Source organism: Mytilus californianus, unplaced genomic scaffold, assembly GCF_021869535.1.
Source record: "Mytilus californianus isolate M0D057914Y unplaced genomic scaffold, xbMytCali1.0.p SCAF_7, whole genome shotgun sequence".
In the NCBI taxonomy this organism is placed as follows: domain Eukaryota; kingdom Metazoa; phylum Mollusca; class Bivalvia; order Mytilida; family Mytilidae; genus Mytilus; species Mytilus californianus.
In genome coordinates this window covers 38,017,720-38,041,615 of record NW_026262723.1, presented here as the reverse complement: position 1 = coordinate 38,041,615, position 23,896 = coordinate 38,017,720, and the positions used below count along the sequence as shown (strand labels likewise).

The 23,896-nt window shown below is 32.1% G+C and overlaps 1 protein-coding gene across 1 annotated transcript in view; it reads right to left on the bottom strand.

The window, feature by feature from the left end:
* LOC127708382 (uncharacterized) overlaps positions 1–23,896 on the bottom strand; it is a 199,686-nt gene that overhangs the window by 5,634 nt on the left and 170,156 nt on the right. The window contains exons 7-9 of the mRNA XM_052213243.1: positions 2,971–3,062; positions 2,555–2,725; positions 1,189–1,284 (exon numbers count right to left, since the gene is read on the bottom strand). Coding sequence (XP_052069203.1) covers positions 1,189–1,284; positions 2,555–2,725; positions 2,971–3,062 — 359 coding nt within the window. The remainder of the gene's footprint in view (positions 1–1,188; positions 1,285–2,554; positions 2,726–2,970; positions 3,063–23,896) is intronic.

The window sequence follows — 23,896 nt, the reverse complement described above, 5'->3', positions numbered from 1 at the left end:
ATTATAAGGGATAAATAATTAAAATCAAAAGTAAATAAACAGGTTTAAACAAAGTTAAAGTATGATACCAATGTGAAATGTAAAACAATTTTTAGAAAATCATCACTTTTGAAAAAAACCTGCGTCATATTATACACAGGTAAATGAAAATAATTTTGTTGTTAAGTATACTTCTTCTTCTGTGTGTATAAAATCTTCCGTTTAGGAATACCAAGAAATTTCTTTAATATCAATAAAACTAATCTTACACTTGGTACATATGGGGTGAATATCAACAATAAAACTATATTATAAGTGCTAGATAAAACTTCCTGTACAGGTGCAAGAACAGTTTTTAAGGAGAAATGAAATAATTTTGATGTTCATTGTACGAAGAAGTGAAAATTTGTAGTAATTCCAAGTAATCAAAGCTGGTATATAGACATTTGTTTATAAATTTGTTAATTATTATAGCTTAAATCTACATCTCCAGATGTAAGTTAAGAAAGATAGCTCTTAGTGTAATATGACTAAAATCCAGAATAAAACAATACTAATCTAATGAATTTTATATTGCAAAAAAAAAAATGATAGAGCAAATGCTTATGAAAAATTCTGGTCCCCACTACACAAAATATTTTCATGATTTATCATCATTTATACTTTAAATTATACTGTAGCGAGTAGTTGATATTTGTATTTTACCTTATGTGTAGACATGCGTTCATACTAATGGTAAGCTTGTAGTGGCTGTGTATTAGAAGTGAGTGAAAGTGTGAGTGTGAGTGTGAGTAGCCTTTTTTGAGTAACTATATTCTTGTTTAATAGTTATGACTTTAAAAAACAAAATGGATCATCTTGTACATATAATTCAATGTTTACCCAACAGAACATAGTCAGGTGGTGATTGTGGGGGTATTGTTAAATCCTGACTACTGTTAAAAAAAATATAAAAAGAAACAAGCGTAAACAAAACACTAAGATGTTCGTGAAGACGTTAATTTTCTTCAACGGGTGTTCCTAAATTAGGAATCTAAACTGTTAATTGTCGTTACAATTTTGCAATGTTTGATTTCTGGATGTTCCTTCATCAGGAACGCATAGAGGTGAGAAAACATAAACAAAAAAAGATTTTGATATTTCTACAGACAGTGAAATAAACAGTAAACGAAGACGACATATTATTAACCAAACAATAATGATATTTACCTACTACAAGCCAAGCTACAATGGTAATAATAGTAGAAGATGTTCCCAAAGCTACCATCGAACTGCTTACAGACTGTATAGCATTAACTGTGTTTTCTCAAAATCATTGATCAGAAATGTCTTATAAGAAACTGATCACTGAGAGAATAAGAGTCATTTAATAAGAATGATGTTTTTACGTCCTGTATATCCAGGATATACGCCCTTTCAAATATCATATTAATTCTGGATAGATAAAGGTCTAAATCTAAATACCAAGCCATTCGATAAAAGAAAATCGATCAAGCTGAAAGTTGCTTATCAAAACATTTGTAACTTTGTATATTCTCATTAAAAATAACAAATACCTTCTGAGTGATCTCTTAAATAATTTCGGTGTAAATCGGTCTTTTATATTTGATAGTAAATATTTCAGTTATGTTGACACTAGAAAAAGAGAACACTGCGATCTATAGAGAATGATTTCAGTCCATGAAAACTTTCCCGTCAACCTGGTAAAAAAGGGAAGGATTACAATACATAGATGCATTTATGAGATATTACAATTAAGAGGTTACATGTACATCGATGTACTGTACAAAATTTCAATTCATGTGATGTGATCGATTGTTACCTCCAAAAGTCGTATTTGTGTCAGTTTATGGGTTAGTTTTTATCAAGTTTAGTCTTTTTCACGTTTATTTTGAAACTGCCATTTAGTTTTACACAGAAAACCGCGATACAATCGCATTTGAATTTTTGTAAGATAAACCAATCTTGCGACTCTACATGAACGTAGTTGAAATTTTAGATAACGTTCTTTCAGAAGTAATATACTCTTTAATGTTATTCAACGTAAATGTGCAAAAACCATAACAAAACTTTGCTCGATGCTGTCCATGAGTAAAAAAAAATATAAAAATATCCAAAAACTAGAAGTCCGAGATTGTTTTCTAGATTGTAAAACGGTAGATAGTGATGTGTTAAATAATTTTTTCCGTTATGACTGTACATGTTCCTTCATGAAATTTGCTGTTGGTGACGACTGAACTGCTCAAAACTTGAAGCTAGTAAACATTGATAAACATGGCCGCAATCGTTTTTTGACATTACGGCTGAATCTAATTTTAACTCATGATTTAGCAAAGATAACAACAGTTCAATTATAGTACACAAGTATGTTGTGCGATGATTTTGAAATTACATGCTGAAAGACATTTTTTGAACATAAGGCATATTATCAAATACATTTTACCTTTAATTAGAGTCTGTGCTGTGATAACTGTTGATGGTAAACTTTTGTTGAATCTGTTTTCCGCTAAAATTCTAACGTCATAATAAGCTGACGTTTGTAAACCAGTCAATGTATATAGTTGTTCTTTTTTGCCTGTTTCTTTTGAAATCATTTCTTTGTGAATCCAGGTTGATGATATAGACAGTTTATATTCTATTTGATACATTAGATGCAATTCTATATCATCCACATGGACCCACTGTATTGTCAAGCTTGTTTCTTCAACAGACACGACCGTGATATTTGTAGGCGTTTGTGGAATATCTAAATACAGGAAATAACTGACTTATAAAAGCAAAATAGTTTACGAAATGTATAAAGTACACAATAATTAGACTGGTATATTGTGTTAATAAATTACTCATTTTGAACAACTATATCAGAATAGAGTTGCAGCCTAGTTGTGAAAATTATTAAAACAAATTTTATTGTCTGATCTTATCAAAGCATTCATTTTAATTGTAACTGGATACGTTTCGTGTTCAATCTAATCCTTTGGTAAAACTTACGTCCTATTTCTAGAATAAGATTGTGCTCGACTAAGTTTCCTATCCCATTTGACAATTGCAGTTTGTAAACAGCTGCATCTTCAAATCTCAACCTATTGATAACCAAAGTCAGTCTGTGTCCATCAAGTTGTACCTCTCTACCATGGAAATCGTCATTCACAATCATCATTTTTTTCAGTCAAACTGTATTTAACTGACTGTTTCAGAATGGTTGTGTTTTTGTACCATCTGATTGTGGTATATTTAGGTTCACTAAACACGTAAAGATTGACATCAACACTTCTTCCCAACACCAATAATTTTCTGATCATTACCTTTTACGAAAACTGGCTGTGCTATAATTTCAATAGAAATGGAAATATGCTGATAAACAACATATATATATATTTAGAATATTTGAACAATTTTTGCTGTAAATGTATTTAGTCCTGACAAGTACAAATGTATATTGATTCGTGGATTTGATAAACATAAGAACGTACTTTCATCATCTATTGGCTGTGCCATCTTCGAGTATCATAATTTGCCGCTATGCAGGTTATATGTCTTTAAGAATACATCAATTATAGAAAGGCTGTTTTCGATCTCTATTTTTACTCCTTTTGTTTGCCTAAAGGACTGAGAAAAAATGTTAAGTAATTGATTCTTATCCAAATACATCTTACTAAAAAAACGTGTCGAAAGTAAGAATGATTAATATTTTTTTTTTGCAACATACGATTTTTTTAGTTTGGATCTAATTATAAAGTATGTGTCAATGCTATCAATAATATTTCTTGCTAGACCTTGAAACAAAACTATCCTAAATGTCTTTTTTTTCAAATCAAACTAAATACAAGCTTACCATTGATTTTAACAAATCCATATCCTGATTGTGTTTCTTGTCCATTTGTGCCCATAATCCCATTTCCAACTGTACACGTATATATACCACTGTCCTGGTAGACAAATTCCGTTGATATTTCAGGAAGTGCCAAAATTCCATTTTGTCCGATCGTCAACTCTCGAATTGTAACATCATAAAAAGACACATGATAACACTTGAAATATGTGTACTCACTAGGGTTACCTTGTTTACTGCACTGTACATTCCTTGCCTTATCTGTTTGCCGGAACGTTTTATTTTCTACTCTTACACTCGGCGCATCTAAGTACAAATATGTATATAAGTTTGACTCCGTAACAAGGAAAAATAGAGTTATTGTGTCAAACGCGAGAAAAATTACAATGAAATCATGTTCGTGAAAGCCTTTGAAAAATATTGAAAGGAATATATCTCAAATAATTTCTCCAAGATAACTACCGATTTAAAAATGGTCATGCCTTTTGGATACATTTCAAAGTTACTGTTGCTATCATATAGAAATATACGATGTTACCCTCTTCGTCTTTATAAAAAGAAAATTCTATAAAAGTATTCGACAATTTCCAATTGAAAAAAAATATATAATATAATAGACAACGTCAAACTGTTCGAGATTAGGAGAGTGGCGATCTCAGGAAACTAGTTTGTGTCCGTAACCCGGATTGAGAACATCGTTAAAGGTTGTCTATTGTCTTGTCTTGGCATATTTTGTTTAGAGTTTAGTGTTAATAACACTTCTTTAATCCGCATCAATTAGTCCATTCACATTTCAAATTGAAATGCAAGATTTATGTTACAAGCAACGAATCAGAAGAGAAGGTTTTTTTTGTCAGGTAGTAGCTGTTCATGTTAGGCTTTTAAAAACCTGTTTACAGATAACAGCAATTTGTGGTTTTTGTATATTATCGGGTTAGTGGCTGTTAATGCAATTGCTGCAAGCGAGTGGCTGTTAACTTGAGTCAATTGATGGCATGAGCGATCGGTCATTTTAGCTGTATCAAAGCCAAATTGAAAGTTGAAGCGCTTCAGATGCATACAATTTATATGTCGGTGTTTTTATCATTTACAGCACTGGGTTGATACCGATGCTGCTTGAAGAGAAGAGCGCTGCAGACACATTACATTTATAAAGTGTTGTTTTGGGGTTTTTTTTTTCGAGAAAGAGAAATTATTTGATGCTGAATATAATGATATTCTCTAAGCATTTTACATGGAGAAATTCAACATCATAAACAAAAATTGTGAATACCAAATCATACAGTACATGAAATCAAAAAACAATTTGTTTGAAAAATCGAAATGAAAAGCAATTGATTTTTTTATATTTTAGATAAAGCACAAGTTTTAACAAGGTCAGTTTGCATTAACCAACAATTCTCTTGTACATTGATTCATGTGATTATTGAGATCTGCTTAATCTACTTTCATTTAATATTGAGCAGTTCGCTTGATGACATATTACTGCTTATGATCTTTCTGACACTACATGTTACAAATTGTCCGTTGTAGGTTCTGTCAACTCTGTAGATTAACGTAGATGTAACTGTAAACGTTTCTGTGGACTTATTTAAGGTCATACTTTCGGAAGAGTTTAATGTAACATCTTTATTATTTTGTCCAATAATCCACGTAAAATTAGCTGCAGGTCTACTACCATGCGTTATACATGAAACGTTTATTGGCACTGTCTCTTCTATAACTACAGATTTCTGGAGGAACATTGGCGGCAACGGCTTTACTAAAAATATTCATACAAATTTTGGAATTTGTTACACTCTCGAAAATGTTCAGTTTGTCTCTAAGATGGTTTTATGTAGATCGTATTTTTTCATTGTAATAAAAATGGTAAGCTGTACCACTTTAAACTATTATGAAAAATTAAGTAAGGATTTATAGGATATTATACGAGGACGTATATCCGAGTTGTGATATCCCATTTACAAAAAAGTCCCCAAATTGTGATCCATGATTGTTCTTCATCGATTCATTGATGAACTTCCAGTAAGTGAAACCTGTCTTATAGGTGACAACAATATCCTAGAAGGATGGAAGACCCTTTTTTGCGAATTTAAACCTTTTGATCCTACACACTTTGATCTATCTTGATTTGGTTGACTCCGAATATTTTCAGATTATTCAAATATATCTAGATGTCTACAAACATGAAGCAGTAACTATAGATAAATTTAAAAAGCCTTACAAAAATGAAATATAAACCAATCAGCTGACATTCTTGGTATTACTGCAGAATGCCCTCTATTCAGAGAGGAAAACTTGATAGTACATTGCTCAGTCATCAAGACAAGGCATCATTTCATCACTGTTATAATATACATGTATCTTACAACTTGAAAACTGGTACTTTTGAACCATTCTTTAAAAATAAGGGAGAAAGTTTAGATTCAATCAATCATAGAGGCATCACCATTACTCATTCATTATAGAAATAAAAGAAACCAAACGCAAACTGAGCATAAACCCAAGCATGAAAGAATATCATAACATCCTTCAGTGTGGCTGAAAACTCTAATCCACTTATTGCATCCATAATAATTGAGGGATTCAAAAGAGAAAATAAATACTTTTTAAAAAACCAACAATATATGGAATGCTTGACACAAAATCTGCTTTTGATGTAGTTCGACATATAAATCTAAATAGAAATCTTTACCATCTGGGTATTTGAGAACAATGCATTTTAATGATTGATAACCTGTACAGAGATGCTACTACTCAAGTTGAATAAAAAGGATGTGTATCTTACGCATTCAATATTGAACAAGGTGTAAGACAAGGAGGAACTTAAAGTTCTGTTTATGTAAACCAACTGTTGAACGACTTCGTAGACTCAAACTTGTGCCCCCCCCCCCCCCTTTCTTTGTGCAGACGACATAGCAGGAAATATACTTGTTGATGTATACATAATAAATATGGCATATGACTATATCTAACGTGAAGGATATTTGCTGCAACAAGAAAAAGTGTTATTTTAACAATTAAAACCAACAACAAAGTAAAATTTGTAGAAGAATGTTGGTCTATTAACAACAAACCAATGCCTATTTTGACCAAAAAATATCACTTCGGGACAAATCGATACAGCAGGATGTCCTATAGATGATAACCTTAAAAAAGCCTGAAGGTCATTATATAGTATGATGCATACAGGATTACCTGGATTACATGGTTCAGACCCTGAAACTATGAAGGGCCGTTCGAGGTATAATTCATTTTGTTACACGTACGCTGGAAGTACGCGTAACAGGTCGTTCACGTACCCTAAAGTTACACGTAACACTGTTCATATACCCTAAAGGTACACGTAACTATTTGTTCACGTACCCTAGAGGTACACGTAACTGTTTGTCCACGTATGTTTGTATGCGGAATAACCTTTATACCCTATGCACAATGAACTGCTGGAGAATACTGATTGACCAATTAAATCAGGCCTTTTCACAACATTTTAATTACTTGATTCAAAGTTTTAGAATTCGGTTAAAATTATTGATTTAAACCTACATTTATATTAAACATTATGTAACCGCCTTAAGAGCATACGATACAGTTACAGGGGATATAATTACGTTGCCAACGTAAAATGTTATTTTTCGCGACGTCAAACTGTGACTTATCAGAAAAAGATGTATTTTACGACTGATTTAATCATTAGCATGTAAACGAGAACATGGACCCCACTTTTTTAAAATGACATTGAGTTCGATAATGTATAAAGATCATGTGCACCAATTTAAAAAAAAAATTTAAATTAAATAAATATACAGCAAAAATTGCCGTTTTTTTTCTATAATTATGGAAATTTCATTTAAATGAATTATTTACGAATAACTGTCACATAAATTTAAAGCATACTTTTGTAAAGGAGATATTGCAGATGTTTTACAAAAATCTGCTAGTGTTTATCTTTTGAAACAAAAAAGCTAGATATGTATGTCCAAAGGATAGAAATTTCCAAGAAAATAAAATGTTGACCTAATGTCTATAATTTCGACCCCATTTATCTTTAAAAGTAGTAAAAATAATCGTGGGATCAAAACTGTATCGTATGCCCGTTAGTATGCTACAAACATTTGTATTTCCAATAATGTTCTATGTTTTAGAAATTCTACTGTCTACTGGGAAAATCTAGAATCACTGTCAAAACAATATAAAAGGATACTCATGCAATTCTATCACTACCTGTTAATGTAGCTGACTCAGCAATTTATATAAATTCTGGCTTACTACCTACAGTAGCAGTTATACACAAAAAACACTTATTTTATTTGGAAGTATATGAAAAGCTGGATGCACCTTCACCGAGTTGAAAATGATAAAAAGACAACTAGCAAATAATAAAAAAATATATATATATGTATTTCAGATCAATTTGACATATTTATTTTATATTAAAAAACTTATAAGGAATTGATTATCATTTTCAAGTGAATATTGTATTCTCTGATCACACACAGTTATGCAGAAGAAGAGAAGAAGAGTACAATATGATAAATGTAGATATATATTTTTGATTTCATATCAGATTTTAATTAATCGTTTGCACCCGTTGTTGCAGCTACAATAACAAAACTGAAACATTTTTTGTTTTTAAAAAAAAGTTACTAGCAACCGTTTTGAGTAAATATCTTACAGGTGAGGTACAACTTCGCTGCATCAACAAGTGGATAATGTGAAATCTCTTTGTGTCCTGCATAACATGTAATCGTCTTACGATCATACGATCTACTGGTTGTCGGCAGTGTGTGTTGAAGAGATTGATTACCGGAAGCAATTATTGTACTTCCTAATATCAGCATTTTAACGTCAGGTGCTGGTTTTCCGCCCACAGCTCTGCATGTTATAATCAGATCTAGTCCTTCTGTACCTTGCAGTTTGTCATCTGGTAACACATTATCTATGTTTACACTAACTGGTTCCACTGAAAAAGCAATAAACTTGCTAGACGATATGAAATGAGTCAATTAAGTAATGACGTTAGTACATGAATGCATACAACCAAAACATTTAGAGTTGCATCTCGATGTTGGAAAAAGTGGCATCGGTGCACGAATGGTCTAATTATATATTATTGCTCATTGTATAAAGTATTACATATAATTATATCTACAAATACATTTTTATAGAGAATTAAGCAAAAAGAAACAAGTCTATGTACCGTCTATTGTATCATTGGGACTCGCCTGATATATCATTTAATTCATTTTGATATGACAAACAAGACAAAGAATGAGATAGGTGTGGGGATCTCACCCATTTAAAATATATTTGAACATTCTAGAATGGCGGGGTGGGGATGGCCCTTATGATCTCACTTAATCTTTCATTTGATGTTTCTTGTCGAGTAGAATATTATCCATTCTTTATGTTATCCATTTCTTTTACAGTTTGTGTGAAAAATAATGTCAAGGTCATAGTAGGTCATATGGTCACATGATCTTTATTGAATGTCTTATCACTTACTGTGTTCTGAATATATAATCACTTCAACATGAAAATAAAAAATTTCTCATAGCTGAAGCGCTTCATAGTAAAAATGTCCGCATTGTCATCGGTGTGTGAGCCAAAAATTTATGACCCAGGGTTTGGTCAAAGAATGTTTCGTCTTTTTTTTCAAAAGTTTATCAAAAAGTACCAAGTCCTAATCGATATATATTCAGTGTCTACTTCATAAAAAATACAAGTTGGTGTTTTTCTCTGACTGTTAATGACATCTTATATAATTAAATCCATTGGATGTTTGATGTGTGTTGATTGATATTTTAGTATAAGATAAATGATTATTTTATTAATTGTTATTGGCTTTCAACAAGCTGTCAGTAACTGCGAGTACTCTCAGATCTGTTCTTTGTGTATTTTTTGTTGTTAGGGATGTATAAATACCCTGCCACGTCCGGTCTATGTTTTTTTGTTAGATCTTTTCCTGCTTTGTATCGATGTGATTGGTAAAGTTCTTTTCAACTGATTTGTATAGTATGTTCTTATCCACTGTCCAAGGTTAGAGAAGGGTTGAACGCTCAGAAACATGTTTAACCCCGCCACATTCTTGATATGCCTGTCCCAAGTCAGGAGCCTGTAGTTCAGTGGTTGTCGTTGGTTCATGTCTGTCATATTTGGTTTTCGTAAATTGTTTTGTTCTATATTAAACTTTTATAGCCGACTATACGGTATGAGTTTTTCTCATTGTTAAAGGCTGTGCGGTTGCCTATAATTGCTTACATTCACTTCATTTGAAATTCAGTGGATAGTTGCTCATTTGCAATCATACCACATCTCCTTATTTTTTTATTGAGTTATATATCCTAGGTGCTGTATAAGTGTATTGTTTTTTTCCCCTTTGTTTGTCTTCGTGCTTTTATTTTTCTTTTGGTGGTATAACTTTTGACGTGATTCGGTATTTATGCATCCCGCTATCGCAGTTTTTACTTTGGGCGTTCCTGGTTCTGTTCGGTCCTATAGTGCAATTCGGACGCAAGAGGTTTTTTTCAGTTTTGTTTTCATTTTGTTTACCTTTGTATTTATATTTTACTTAATTTGTATTTTATCGAGAACGTGTATACTATATGCGGTATGTACTATCAACTACAACATCTTATAAGTCGGAAATAAATTTACAATGCCATGGCAAAAATAGAAAAAAGAAAAACAACAGTTTTCAAAAGACAACATAAAACTAAATACTGAGCAACACGAACCCCACCAAAACCTTGGGGTAATCTCATGTGCTCCTGAAGGGTAAGCAGATCCTGCTCAACATTTAGAATCTATCGTGTTGCTCATGTAAGTACAAACCCGGCGATAAGTCTAATTCGGTAGGTCACATTCTTGTAAAAGGAAGACTGTATTTCAATTACGACGATTTGAACATATCTGTAGTCTTCTGTGAAACAGATATTCCCAAACGATCAACCAACTCATCATGGCGTCCGTTAAATTTTTGAAGGGATGATTTCAACTTCACCACTTGGAATTCTTGATTTAATAGCTTCCTTGTGAGCAGCAACACTCTATCAAGGAAATCATGATAGGAAACGCTAGCCCCGGAATCAACCGTATCAACTGTAAGATATATACTCCATATGCAAATGCTGACGGAATGTTGCTACATATAAATGGAAAGTTCAAAATTGAAAAGCTGACTTCATCTCTTTTGTCGTTAGGTTTTGTTCTCAACAGACCCTCATCGTTAATTTCTATATGTAAGAAAAGATATGAGGCAGACTTTATTGCATTTGTTGTATCCTTTATTTCAAGTTCGATAGGATAGATTCTTTAAACATAGTCAGCAAACTATGAATTATTTTGTGAGAGGACATCATCTATATAGCGAAAAGTGAAGTCAAAGAATAATGCAAGCTTCTTCTCTTTCTTCCTAAAATGGTCATGTATGCAGTCTGCAAGAAAAGGAGCACAGTTGGTCCCCACGGGAATAACGATTGTTTGTTCCAAACGTAACAAATATGTAGTCAACAAGAAATCAAGCATCTTGATAATGTCAGTTTCAAAGAATGTTTAAGTTAAAGTGATTTACTATCAGCAACATCTTTTTTGTTGGCGTCTTTATCAAATTAACTATTAACTATAACACCTTTTTTCTTAGCGCCTATGTTAGATTCATGAGTATATTTGTTTGAATTTTTTATTCAGTTGTGTTGTATGTCTGTGGTGTATGTTTACACAGTTGTGGCTGCTAGATCCAAATTTTTGTCACAATAACCTAATATGTCAGTTTGGTTTGCTCATCCAATTTTGTCAATATAACGGAACTATTAACAACTGTCATACAAGTGGGAGGTTTAGCTAGCTATAAAACCAGGTTTAACTCACATTTTCATCTAAAAAATAGGTGTACCAAATCAAGAACATGGCAATTGTTTTTCATTCGTTCCGCTGGTTGATAATGTTTGAATTTGTCAGTTTTTATGGACTTCTCCCTGTTGAATTTACCTTGGAGTTCGGTATTTTTGCAACTGATCAAAAAGTTCGAATAAACATACAAATTAATCTAACAAATACGCCAACAAAAAAAGTGTAGTAAATAGTAAATTTTAAATTTGACATTGACGTCAACAAAAAAGTCGTTAATAATACATACCGTATATAGTATATACACTTTCTCGATAAAGTAAAAAACCGTGAATATAAATACAAGCGTAAACAACATAGAAACAACACTGTAAAAACCTTACGAGAGTACTTAGGTACTGGCATGAAAATACGGATTTATTGTTATTAAAATAACATATTTTAGATGTAATGGTTTTGTTGTGAATATAAGAGACAATAGGAGCAGACTGATTTTGAAAATAAAGCGGAATTTTAGATGTTACTTCCTTGTGATGATTAACGTTGTTCGCATCGATTCCATTATTTTAAAACTAAATTTGAAGGATTTTCCTATTTTCATAGTGAAATGATTCTGATCTTATTGTTATAAATATACGGAAAAGAGCTACATTACAAATTATACTTAGTAGTCTGTATATTGGGGAAACATAATTATACATCCTTTGCCAGTGGCATAATCTCTTAAACATTTAAAAGAAGTTTACAGGCAGTAAAAATAGATTGATACGAATGTTATGTAACATAAGCTGTATCCCAAGTGGATGATGGAGATGTGAAAGTAGGTCTTCACAGCTCTCAGTGAGTGGTCTAGATTTGGAAGACTTTTTAACATTTCCTACACCTTTGATGTTATCGTGTAAAACCGTATGCCATTGCAGTACCTAGTTCTCTTACCCAGAAATTTTCTCTATCTGTTCGGAAAGGTGTCCTTAGTATATGGCTATTAGAATGGTGTTGCATTTTCTCAATGATTAGTACTTTCATGGACAAAGAAGGATAATGATCCTGTTGATTAAAATGATTATAAAGAATCCTGAATAGCGGATTTTTATTATCAGACCGGTGTTGGTTTATGTATTACGCAATATTTGTCGAGTTTCACCAACATAAAGTAAGCCACACAGTGATGAAGATGTTAAGGTAGGTCATTAAAGCTCCCAGTGAGTGATCTAGATTTAGCATTGCAGTACCTAATCTCTTGTTTGTTTTCCTGTGCATTGTTGTGACGTTGTCACGTGCTGTAATAAATATTGATTTTTTTTTGAGAAATACAAATTGATATTGAAATGCCTCGCAATTGTTTTCAGTCGGTCAAAAGTACGGCTTCTTATGAAACATTCAGGTAGTGTAATTATTAAGTATTGTAATACAAAATGTCTTACGAATAACAGTCTGCTGTTCCATGTAAATTTTTGAAGTACCAGATACAGAACACTCATATGTTCCCTCATCACTTTCTCTTACGTCAGATATATTCAGATGATATTCTCCATTTGAATGATTACCAGTAATGTTTAGTCTCTTCTTAAGGTCTGTTGGGAAATTTGGATTAATCAAACTATTCTCTGAATATGTTAAAACAGTTCTGTTAGAAAAGTAGGTCCACGATAATCGTTTACAATTAGTAGCTGTATATGGACATTTCAGTTGTACAGTAGAACCATTTAGTGCAGATAATCCATTGGATAATGCTGTAAAACAATAATACTAGAATATATTGTACTACATGTACTGCAGGAGATGACAGGTCAACGTGTGCAACATCTTTTTATCGAGTATGATTATAAACGATTAACTACTGCTTTACCAATTGATTTGCAAAGACTGTTCAATATTAAAGCAATCTCTTTATAACATTTAATTCAAATGGATAAACACAGCGAAATTTTTATTTGTCTTGCCTTTTAGTATTGGACTCAATATATCACAATTAGTCCAGTGCCTTTTATAAATTGTGTACGATATATCCACTTGATTACGAATATTGAGAACGAAACTGTTTAAACATATCTTTTGAACGAATAGGTCTTGTCATTTCAAAATGCTATGTCTCCATATTGAGGAGTGGTAACATTGAGAGCAAAATATAGTCAAGGGTCAATATATCAGTTAAGAAATCGTATTATAAAAGGGATATCATATCCTTATTTTTATGGTAATTTAGTTGTAAGGGCTGGAACATTTGGATACAAATAAGGTAAACTTCTATGAATAATCTTATTTCTAAACGGTTTTAAAAGAGGGACGAAAGATACCAGAGGGACAGTCAAACTCATAGATCGAAAACAAACTGACAACGCCATGGCCAAAAATAAAAAGACAAACAGACAAATAATAGTACAGATGACACAACATAGAAAACTAAAGACTAAGCAACACGAACCCCACCAAAAACTGGGGGTGATCTCAGGTGCTCCGGAAGGGTAAGCAGATACTGTTCCACATGTGGCACCCGTCGTGTTGCTTATGTTATTACAAATCCGGTAAATAGTCTAATTCGGTAAGTCACATTCGTGAAAAAGGAAGGGTATTGTAGTTACGACATAAGGAACATATCTGATATCATCTGTGAAACGGTTATTCCATAACGGTCAACCAACTCGTGATGGCGTCCGTAAAATTTACGAAGGGATGATTTCAACTTCACCATTTGGAGCTCTTGGTTACATAGTTTCCTTGTGAGCAGCAATCCTCTATCAAGGAAATCATGATAGGAAACACAAGCCCGGGAATATCGTATCAATTGGGAGATATATACTCCGTATGCAGGCGCTGCTGGAATGTTGCTACATAGAAATGGCAAGTTCACAATTGGGAAGCTGAAATCATCTCTTTTGTCGTAAAGTTTTGTTTTCAACTGACCCTCATTGTCAATTTCTAGATGTAAGTCAAGATATGAGGCAGGCTTAATTGTATCTGTAGTATCCTTTATCTCTAGTTCGATGGGATAGATTCGTTCAACATAGTCACCAAATTTTGTATTATTTAGTGAGAGAACATCATCTATATAGCGGAACGTAGAGTTAAAGGATATTGCTAACTTCTTATCTTTCTTCCTAAGAAGTTCCTGTATGAAGTCAGCCTCATAATAATATAGAAACAAGTCGGCAAGAAGAGGGGCACAATTGGTTCCCATTGGAATTCCGACAGTCTGTTGAAAAACACGTCCTCCAAACGTAACAAATATGTTGTCAATCAAGAAATCAAGCATCTTGATAATGTCAATTTCAGAGATTTTTTTGTTTGAATCAGAGTTAAAAGTTATTAGTTTAACACTAGCTCAGTAGTCAGTACTTCGGTACTGACATGATTAATAACCAACCTTTCTAAATTTGTCCGTTAATACATTTTGAAATTATAAAGAAACTAAGGTTTCAACTCCCTCAGGCAAAGTTGACATTAGATGGATTTGGCTATTTTTTAGATATTTTTTTTTTGTCAAATAGCTCTTCAACTGTTCGGGTTCTTGTACATTCTGATTTTTGGGGTTTTTCGTAGCTTAAATCAGGCAGTTGATTTTCTCGTTTGAATTGTTGCACTTTGTCATATCTGGCATTTTGTATCTTACGATAAGGTAAGACATTTGGTTTGCTTATTGGAGAAGGCCGTTCAGTGCCCTATATTTTTTTGTTTACATACTAGTCCCTCCATCTTTTGTTGATAGTTGTTTCATTGTCAATCATACGGCATCTTCCTATTTTTAAATACACAAATAGATGATTACTTTTTTAATAAAAATAAGTGTGACACAAAAAGGCAAACATTATTTGTCAATCTATATTAATACAAGACTTACTTGATATGGTCTAGGTAAAGATGATTTTATTTATATTGATATAATTCGACATATTTATAAATTGAGTGTAAACTTCCGCATTGACACCATGTTTATGTGATGGTATTTATTTAACTATGAATTAAATGTATAGATCTATATATAGTGCATTGATGGAGGAAGGTACATTGTAAATGTTAAGTCAGATGAAAAGTGTATTTAAGGTTATCTACTTTTCTTTCATTTGTATGTTATCAAGTCTAAAACAAGAACACTCCTTCAAAATGTGTCATTTCGGAAAGTAAAAGGTTTTTTTCTTAGACCAGAAAAAGGATAGGTATCGGGTTTTATAATTTAAGCGGAACTTGGAAGCTGACAAGACAAAGACGTAGGGCCAATCTCCCCTGTTTTGTTTCACTCACAGGATTTAAACCTTAAAGTTCACAAAGGGTTGAAATTGGCCATAAGAGTTTGATGATTTTGATGATCAGACCAAAATACTACAAATTTCGCATAGAAATAGTTGTGATATTACTATTAATACAAAATAACTTCATTTTGGCACATCACATAAAAAAGATGAAGTATTGACTCCTTAAGTATGCATTATTTGTGTTGTAACGTCAGTTTTGGTCAAGTTTTCAATTATTCCTAACAGTTTTTAGGATAATTTACTTTGGCCGCCACCCAAGATCCAGAAAGCTTTTGTGTATAGGGTTTCAATATCATCATTGTCAACTTTTGGTTACAAATGATTTTGGATACTAGGTTGCGGCCAAGGGTTTCCTCAAGCTTTTATGTCCGAAAAGTGCACAAGATCATCGTATTTTGACTTTTTATTTAAAATGTGCTGATTTTGAAGTCAAGAGTATATTCTTATGAAGACATTCATTTTAAGAAAGGAGTAAGGCTTTTGAAATAGATCCATTTAAGAACCAAATTATTGCCATTATGAAATGTTTTGATAAAGTTGAAATTTAAGTCCATATTTGGCCTAAAGTGAACCTTGTCCCCAAGGCATTTAATAGACTTTGATCTACAATCTATGCATGAGTGACATTGGTCAATTTATATAAATTACCTGCTATATTATTGTTTGAAAATTCAAATGTCAATGTTAAATATCATATACTTCAAACATTTTTGAACAATTAAACAGATTTCGATAATATCCAAATCCCTTTCATCGCAGCAAATCCCTTTCATTGATTCATACATGTTATTGTCACTTTTGCATCGAAGGACTTCGCTAAACAAAAAATTACTTTAATTTTGTTTTCTAAAGATATTACACAGCTTGAAATCCAACAGAATTTTGTTTGAAAACCAAGGATGTATAAATACCTGAATACTAGAGGAGCTAAACTATCCATATTGACTTAAAATAATGGCCAAATCCACCTAAGGTCAAAATTGCTTGAGAGAGTAGGAACCTTCGTTTTAATCCTGGTATATATGATGAGTTTATTCTTAATGATTTCTAAATTTATCAACGAACGATTTCAGAAAGTTATGGTATAACTAATGTCAATACCGTAATACGTACTACTGAGCTGATGATACCTTCGAGGACTAGCAGTCAAATAGTATAGATGGTTCAGTGGGAACACCATTTTGAACAAGCATATTACGGTAGTACTGGATAAACTATCCAGATTCAATAGGATAGAATTAAAATTCTTTCTTAGTAGAAACAAAATTCAAAAATTGTTCCAACAAGTACTATAAAAAAAGTCTACAGAAAGTTTGAAAATATCGTTTAAACGCAATTGAGACATTACAACTGTCGTAGAGATCAATCGTAGGGACTTCCTACTGGTGGACATAGACATTTTTTCGAATATTTATAGCTGAGATCTTTGAAGGGTAAGAAGGGAGAATTAGACACCGAACTAATTAAAGAATCGTCTTAGGCGAAAACAAAATCAGGAATTTTGATGGAAATTGTTCAAGATTCTCCTACTGATATATTCAAGACTTTGTGTTTGAAATAAGAAACTAAATCAATTCTAGAACTTCAATGTATGTGAAGCATTCACAGAAATTTACTGAAAGCTATAGCAAAAACACCAGAAGATACAAATGGATCAAGACAGTGCACTTACAAACAAACAAACAATCATATGGTGGACTATAAACTGACATTAAAAGAATGTCAATCACAATCACTAAAGCAGATCAAAATTTATATATTCGCAACATTTGGTTTTGTCTTAATTTGTTTTCATTTTTCATTACAATCAAGTTAATCATACAGTTCGATGTCCTTTACGACTCTTAATTGTGCGATCGATCAATTTCAGCTGCCAATCAACAATATTATGTCGCAGATGACCTCGGATATGTTCCAATTGTTCCCGGTCCTGTTTTCCTCGATTGTGACATCACCAAATGAGACTTTACTCAGAAGTTATACCAAGTTCTAAAGCACCTCGAGTCTAGAAAAGTTAGGTATTAAGCATATATTTAATTCTTATTTGCCAAAAAAAAACACATCAACATAAATTGAAGAACAAATGAAAACATATTTACAAGTACATGTAGCAATGCTTCGTGCACAAAAAAAACCAATGCTTTTCAGCACAAGCGTACAGTGGTTAATGATGTGTGGTCGCAAAAAAATAAATATTTGAGATACATTCAAAAGCATTTTTAAACATAAACTGTAATTTAAAGACAAATTTTATGCATTTATTTTTACACATATGCCATTGTTTCAATTATGCTTTCTCATTTCTGTAAATATAGAAAAAAAAGGACTTTTTGTTTTTGATACTGACTTTATTACGTAAAAATATCATGTGAAACCCGAAGGGCTAGCCTGATATTTTACAGTGATAAAGTCAGTATCAAAATTAAAAGGTAGTTTATACTTTTATCGGTTATTATGAAAACATAAGCATCACTATAACAATACAGAAAATTACAAACAAACTACTTTATCGTGTCGAATGACAGCGAATCACATTTAAAGTCACAGGCTGCATAACTTCATTTAAAATTTTGTCATTGTGCTCAAAACATGGCGTTCTCTTGCACAAAGTATTGGAAATGAATTATTGTTCTGCTTTGGACATCCATGAAACAATGCAGAATATAGTGGTGGCATACCGGGTATTCAAGTTTCTTTATTTTTGGCAAAGCATAGTATGATACGATGTGAATCAGCAGATTTGTCATTGTTTTAGAAGTCCAAGTAAACCATTTTACTAACTTGCTTATTATTGCATGGATAATTTGCTTGAAAGTCACATTTATCTTTTCGTAATACGGTCAGCATTCATCCTAAAGACGATCACATTGATTTTACGAAAACACTGTGTATGCAGACACTCCGATTTTTCAGGTGTGGGCAACTATGTGTTGACTGACTGTAAATTATCTAAAAGCTCATTTCTATTTTCAAACATTTCAATAGAAGTAACTCAACTTTGGTTTATTTACTTTCGGTTTACTTGGTCATGTCATTTCTTTTTTACAACCCGGACCAGAAATATGAAACATTGAAGGCACTACGGTAATCTGCAATTTGTTTGCTTATTTGTTCTTTGGTGTATAAAGAAAAGTCTATACATTGGCAATGAAACCAAATCTCCTTAATTTTATATGACAGTCCAACATAAAATGTCGAAAGGGTTTTTTTTTTTTTTTTTCTATGTTTTATTTAGCTTTTCCCATGCTATAGCGTTACTTTTTTGGTCACTTTTTATGTTTTGCGTCTAAATATGAATTGTAACACTTAATAGTGCAGGACTAGGTTGAACAAATCCTTCTCGGAAACAGAAAAAGAAGACACCTTGGAACAGCACCAGACTATTGAGCATTCAAGCTTATAAATGAAACTCAGATCGAAATAGTAGGGAATAACGCACATTTTTTTATGTTTGTCGGCTTTTTCATACATTTTCTGTACAAATTTTCAAAAAAAACCTAAACTAACATTACTGAAACAATGACAGATGTTTCATTCACCAAAAAAACGCGCGATTTTGTGAATGAAAGGGAAAGTAAGTCCTTACGCGGTGCACTCGCGCATGTCAATTGCAAACTGACCCAATATTTTTTTATCACGACCAGTCTACTGGTACTGACATTATCAGCGAGTACACATCAAAGCAAACATGTACATATCAGCAAAAAACAAATAAACACCACACGAAGTATATATCATGGAGATAGGAAGCTAATATATAAAGTACTCATACAAATTGCTGCTAATTACGTGACTCCATTAAAGATTTGTAACGCAAACGTGGCACTTGATATATAACATGCATTGTATTCAGCTGATAAAGATAATGAAATGTATCATGTTAGTGACAACATAGTGGCATCATAGCAAATATTTTCTAACTGAATTATCAAGATTACATAATCCTATTCATTTATTATCAATAAAACTTACAGTATATTGCATTATAAGATTGCAGAATAATTTTTTGCAATATCGCGGTTCCAAGTTCTAGGTCTTATACCTCTCCCTTCAATATTTTGATTGCCACTGGACGTTAAGCAACCAACAATCAATCAATCAATATTTTGATATCGGAATGTTGAGCTTTCATAAACTAGTTTAACCTGTCAGGTTTACCTATGTTTTCCGAAGTCACGATCTTTGATCATATCAGCTTATACTTTATATACCTGATATATAGATGTTTATTAGCAATAGATGCCTTGCATAAAACAGACAGCCTGAGGATATATATCAAAGGCATATCCAAAATCAAAAACAAACTGCCATGGCAAAAATGAAAAACAGACAATATACGAACAACAGAAGACAAACCACAACTTGAAAATCTAAAAACTGAGCAACACAAACCCCACCCAAACCTGGGATGATCTTAGATGCTCCGAAAGGGATAGCAAATCCTGCTTCACATGCGACACCCGTCGTTCTACTCCTATAAAATATGTTGAATAAATCAAGTGATTAGGTATCATGCAAAAGTGGATTGGTAATTGACTTTTATCTAAAAAGTATAATAAAAATACCAATATCAATAAACCCCAAGCAAAATTCAAAAAGGGGAAGTCCGTAAAAACAGACAAAATCAAAAACGCTATCAATCAACGGAACAAGTGAAAGAAAATTGTCATATTCCTGACTTGGTACCGGCATTTTCCAAAGAAAATGGTGGTTTAAACCTGGTTTTGTAGCTAGATAAAACTCCTACTTTATGACAGTTGTTTATAGTTCCGTTATATTGACGCAATTAGGTGAGCAACACAAACAGACATAATAGGTAAATGTGATAATAATTGGGATCAAGCAGCCAAATCTGTGTAAACATATATAACCCTAAGACATCACCAAATTCATAAACCATAGTTCATGTACGTTTTCTAACCCTGATGACTGTGATTGACAACAGAAATCGGTGCGAACTGAAGACAAATTAAATTAAATGTTTTAATGATAAATACAACAACCACGTTTAAAAAAAACCAAACATTAACCAATTATACCTTATAATTCATGAAAAAGTATAAAACTGTGCATGTGGTATTTTAAATACAATCATTTGTTTTCTATTCTACTATATTTTTCCATCAGGCAAAAAAGAAAAGCCACACGATCAATGTAAAAATTAAAAGTGAACGGTATATAGATTGTGTACACAGGATAATATATAATACAAGATATTTTCTAAATAAAACATTAATAAAACATCTGCATTACATAACATTTTAAATCTATATAAAAAAATGTAGACATCCTTAATATAATATGTATGTTCCCTTTTCTGGTGATAATTCTGTTTGCTAGAAGAGCAACAAGCGTAATAATATCTTATATAACGGATTACAAATGTGTCGAGTTTTGTGATTGGATAACAACAGAGATGTCAGAATATTATATTCAGGAAACTGCCGGGGTATATACGACTTTTTTTACCCCAATTGGAACCTCAACAACGTCATCATAACTAAAGTTACTATTTGACGGGCTCACAGAAGGAAAATAATGACGTTTATCATATACTTAGAGTAGATAACTTATAATTTTAACAGTGTGATAAAAGCTTAAAATTTACGTGAATTCCATATTTTCCGCAATGGTGTTAAGCGGGCTGATATGAAAAATTTATCACATGCTTCCAGCTATTATCACATGCCTTACCGAAACGTTATCGCATGGCTTTCCGGCGTTACTCGGCAAATTCCGGAAAATACACCTTCATGGTACGTTTTCAGTGAAAAAAATATAACAAAGGAGGGTACAAAATAATTATTAGGAAACAGGAAAATATATTATGTAAAATGCCAAAAAAAAAACAACAAACAAATGATACAATAAATGCAAATGCATTTTTCAAAGTTTCCAGCATAATTTAGAACGTTACTTTACTTTTCCAAACAGTGTTCATTATGTTTTGTTGAAAATTTTTTTATCGTTAATATAGAAATATATTATAATGTTGTTTTTCTCCTCTGTTTGGGCATTTGATAGAAAGATTTCATATCGGATCGGATATTTGGCGTCCGACGTCCGTAAACTTTTCACTTTTGAACTTCAACTTGAGAATCACTTAAAAGGATCAATATGTTAAACTGTTATTTTTCTCCATTGTTGAAGCATATGATAAAAAGATCATAACATGTCATTTTTCATATCAGATGCATTATCAGCCCTTGGTCAATATCAGCCCAAGAACATTGGGCTGATAATACATCTGATATGAAAAATGCCATGTAATAATCTGATAGTATCAATAGTACGTTTTTAATTGAATATCACGCGATTAACACATCAAATACTTAATTTACGTCTTAAAATGTTATTACATATTATTGCATATACGATAGAATTATTTTCAAAGCAAATTACAAAATCCTTCACGTATGCCGAAATATATATACAAACAAATCAGTATCTGGTACTGGAAACAAACTTTAGGGCAGGGGTAATCCGTAATATATGTGTAATTCAGGTCTCAGACAGGGTATTTAATGTAATATAAGATTCGAGACTAAAAATTATTAAGATAACTTTCTAGAAAGATCATCAAAATGAGAACTATCAACATTCACAAGCAAAATATGCTTTTTTTTACATGTTACTTCAGATGATGAAGCAATATTAATTCGATGACAAGGATGAAACAGCAAAAAGCCTTTAAACAGTATATACATTGAATGTAGATATGTTACAGTGAACTTGTATAATCAGGGATAATTTAGAAAATACAATTTGTATATATATAATCACTAAAGTTACCAGTGATTATACGGGATGATACATAATCCCTAATTATACACGTTTACTGTAACAGATGCGCCATTGGAATTATGTAATAAAAAAAAAAAAAAACTCAACACAGATACAATGAATTAATGACAATAAAAGTATGTATCTTGTAATCAAACAACTATACAAATAATAAGTACACACAAAATTTCTTGCCTCGTTTGTACTTGTATCGTGTTACTCCGCTTCTATATTGAGCAAATTTTAATGTGATTATAGACAGTTCGTTTTGTTTTGTTTCATCTGCACAGTCCGCGCTTAAACTATGTCGATTTCTTTGAAAAATCAGAGACATCTATTTTGATTTAAAACTTAACCTTAAAGTGCTAGATGTGAATTACAGGATAAAAATAATATATGTAAATTGACATTTCAATACCCATTGTTTATATTAAAACCATATCTCGGATTTTAATAATGATTCTGAAATTCTTTTGAATTTAGGCAAAATGTACCACTTTTGGAGTTTCTACAAAGAGGAAATCACGTCATGTTTAGAATATAGCTAAGAAATATATATATATATATACAAGTCTAAATAGAAAACAACGTTAAAACTTAAGATTGCGTTGGATAAAAACCGCAATTTTTATACGTGTGCATGTAAAACAAATTTCTTGGTAGAGGGGTCTGAATACAGCACAAACAACAATTTCAAGTGAAAAGTATATTTTAACAAATCGCATTTGACTAACAGGTCAAACAACTGATGTTCTTTAACCCTGCTGACTGCCATTGACGATTGCCAAATAAATTGATCACGATATGTAACATGGATCCTAATTATTAATTCAATACCAAACAGAAAACAATAAACTTGCGGAGATGGTGGTATACCGCAAACATGAGGTGCAAAAAATTGTACACCATATCCGGATTTCGACAATTAATGTCTCTTCAGTGATGTTAGGGATCGAAACGGTATTTGGAAGGCCATATATATATATATATTATGTATATATATACATAAAACCTCATTATCCCTGATGATCGAAAGTGAAACCGGTAGGATAATGGACGTTACGTTATCGTTAATTTTGTGAAATTTAATGAAATATCGGCATTTTTACAAATTTCAAATTTATTTATATTTAACTTTTGCGCAAATTTATGAACTTTACTATGTATATAGAAATATATTTCCCAAATATAAAACAAAAAAATA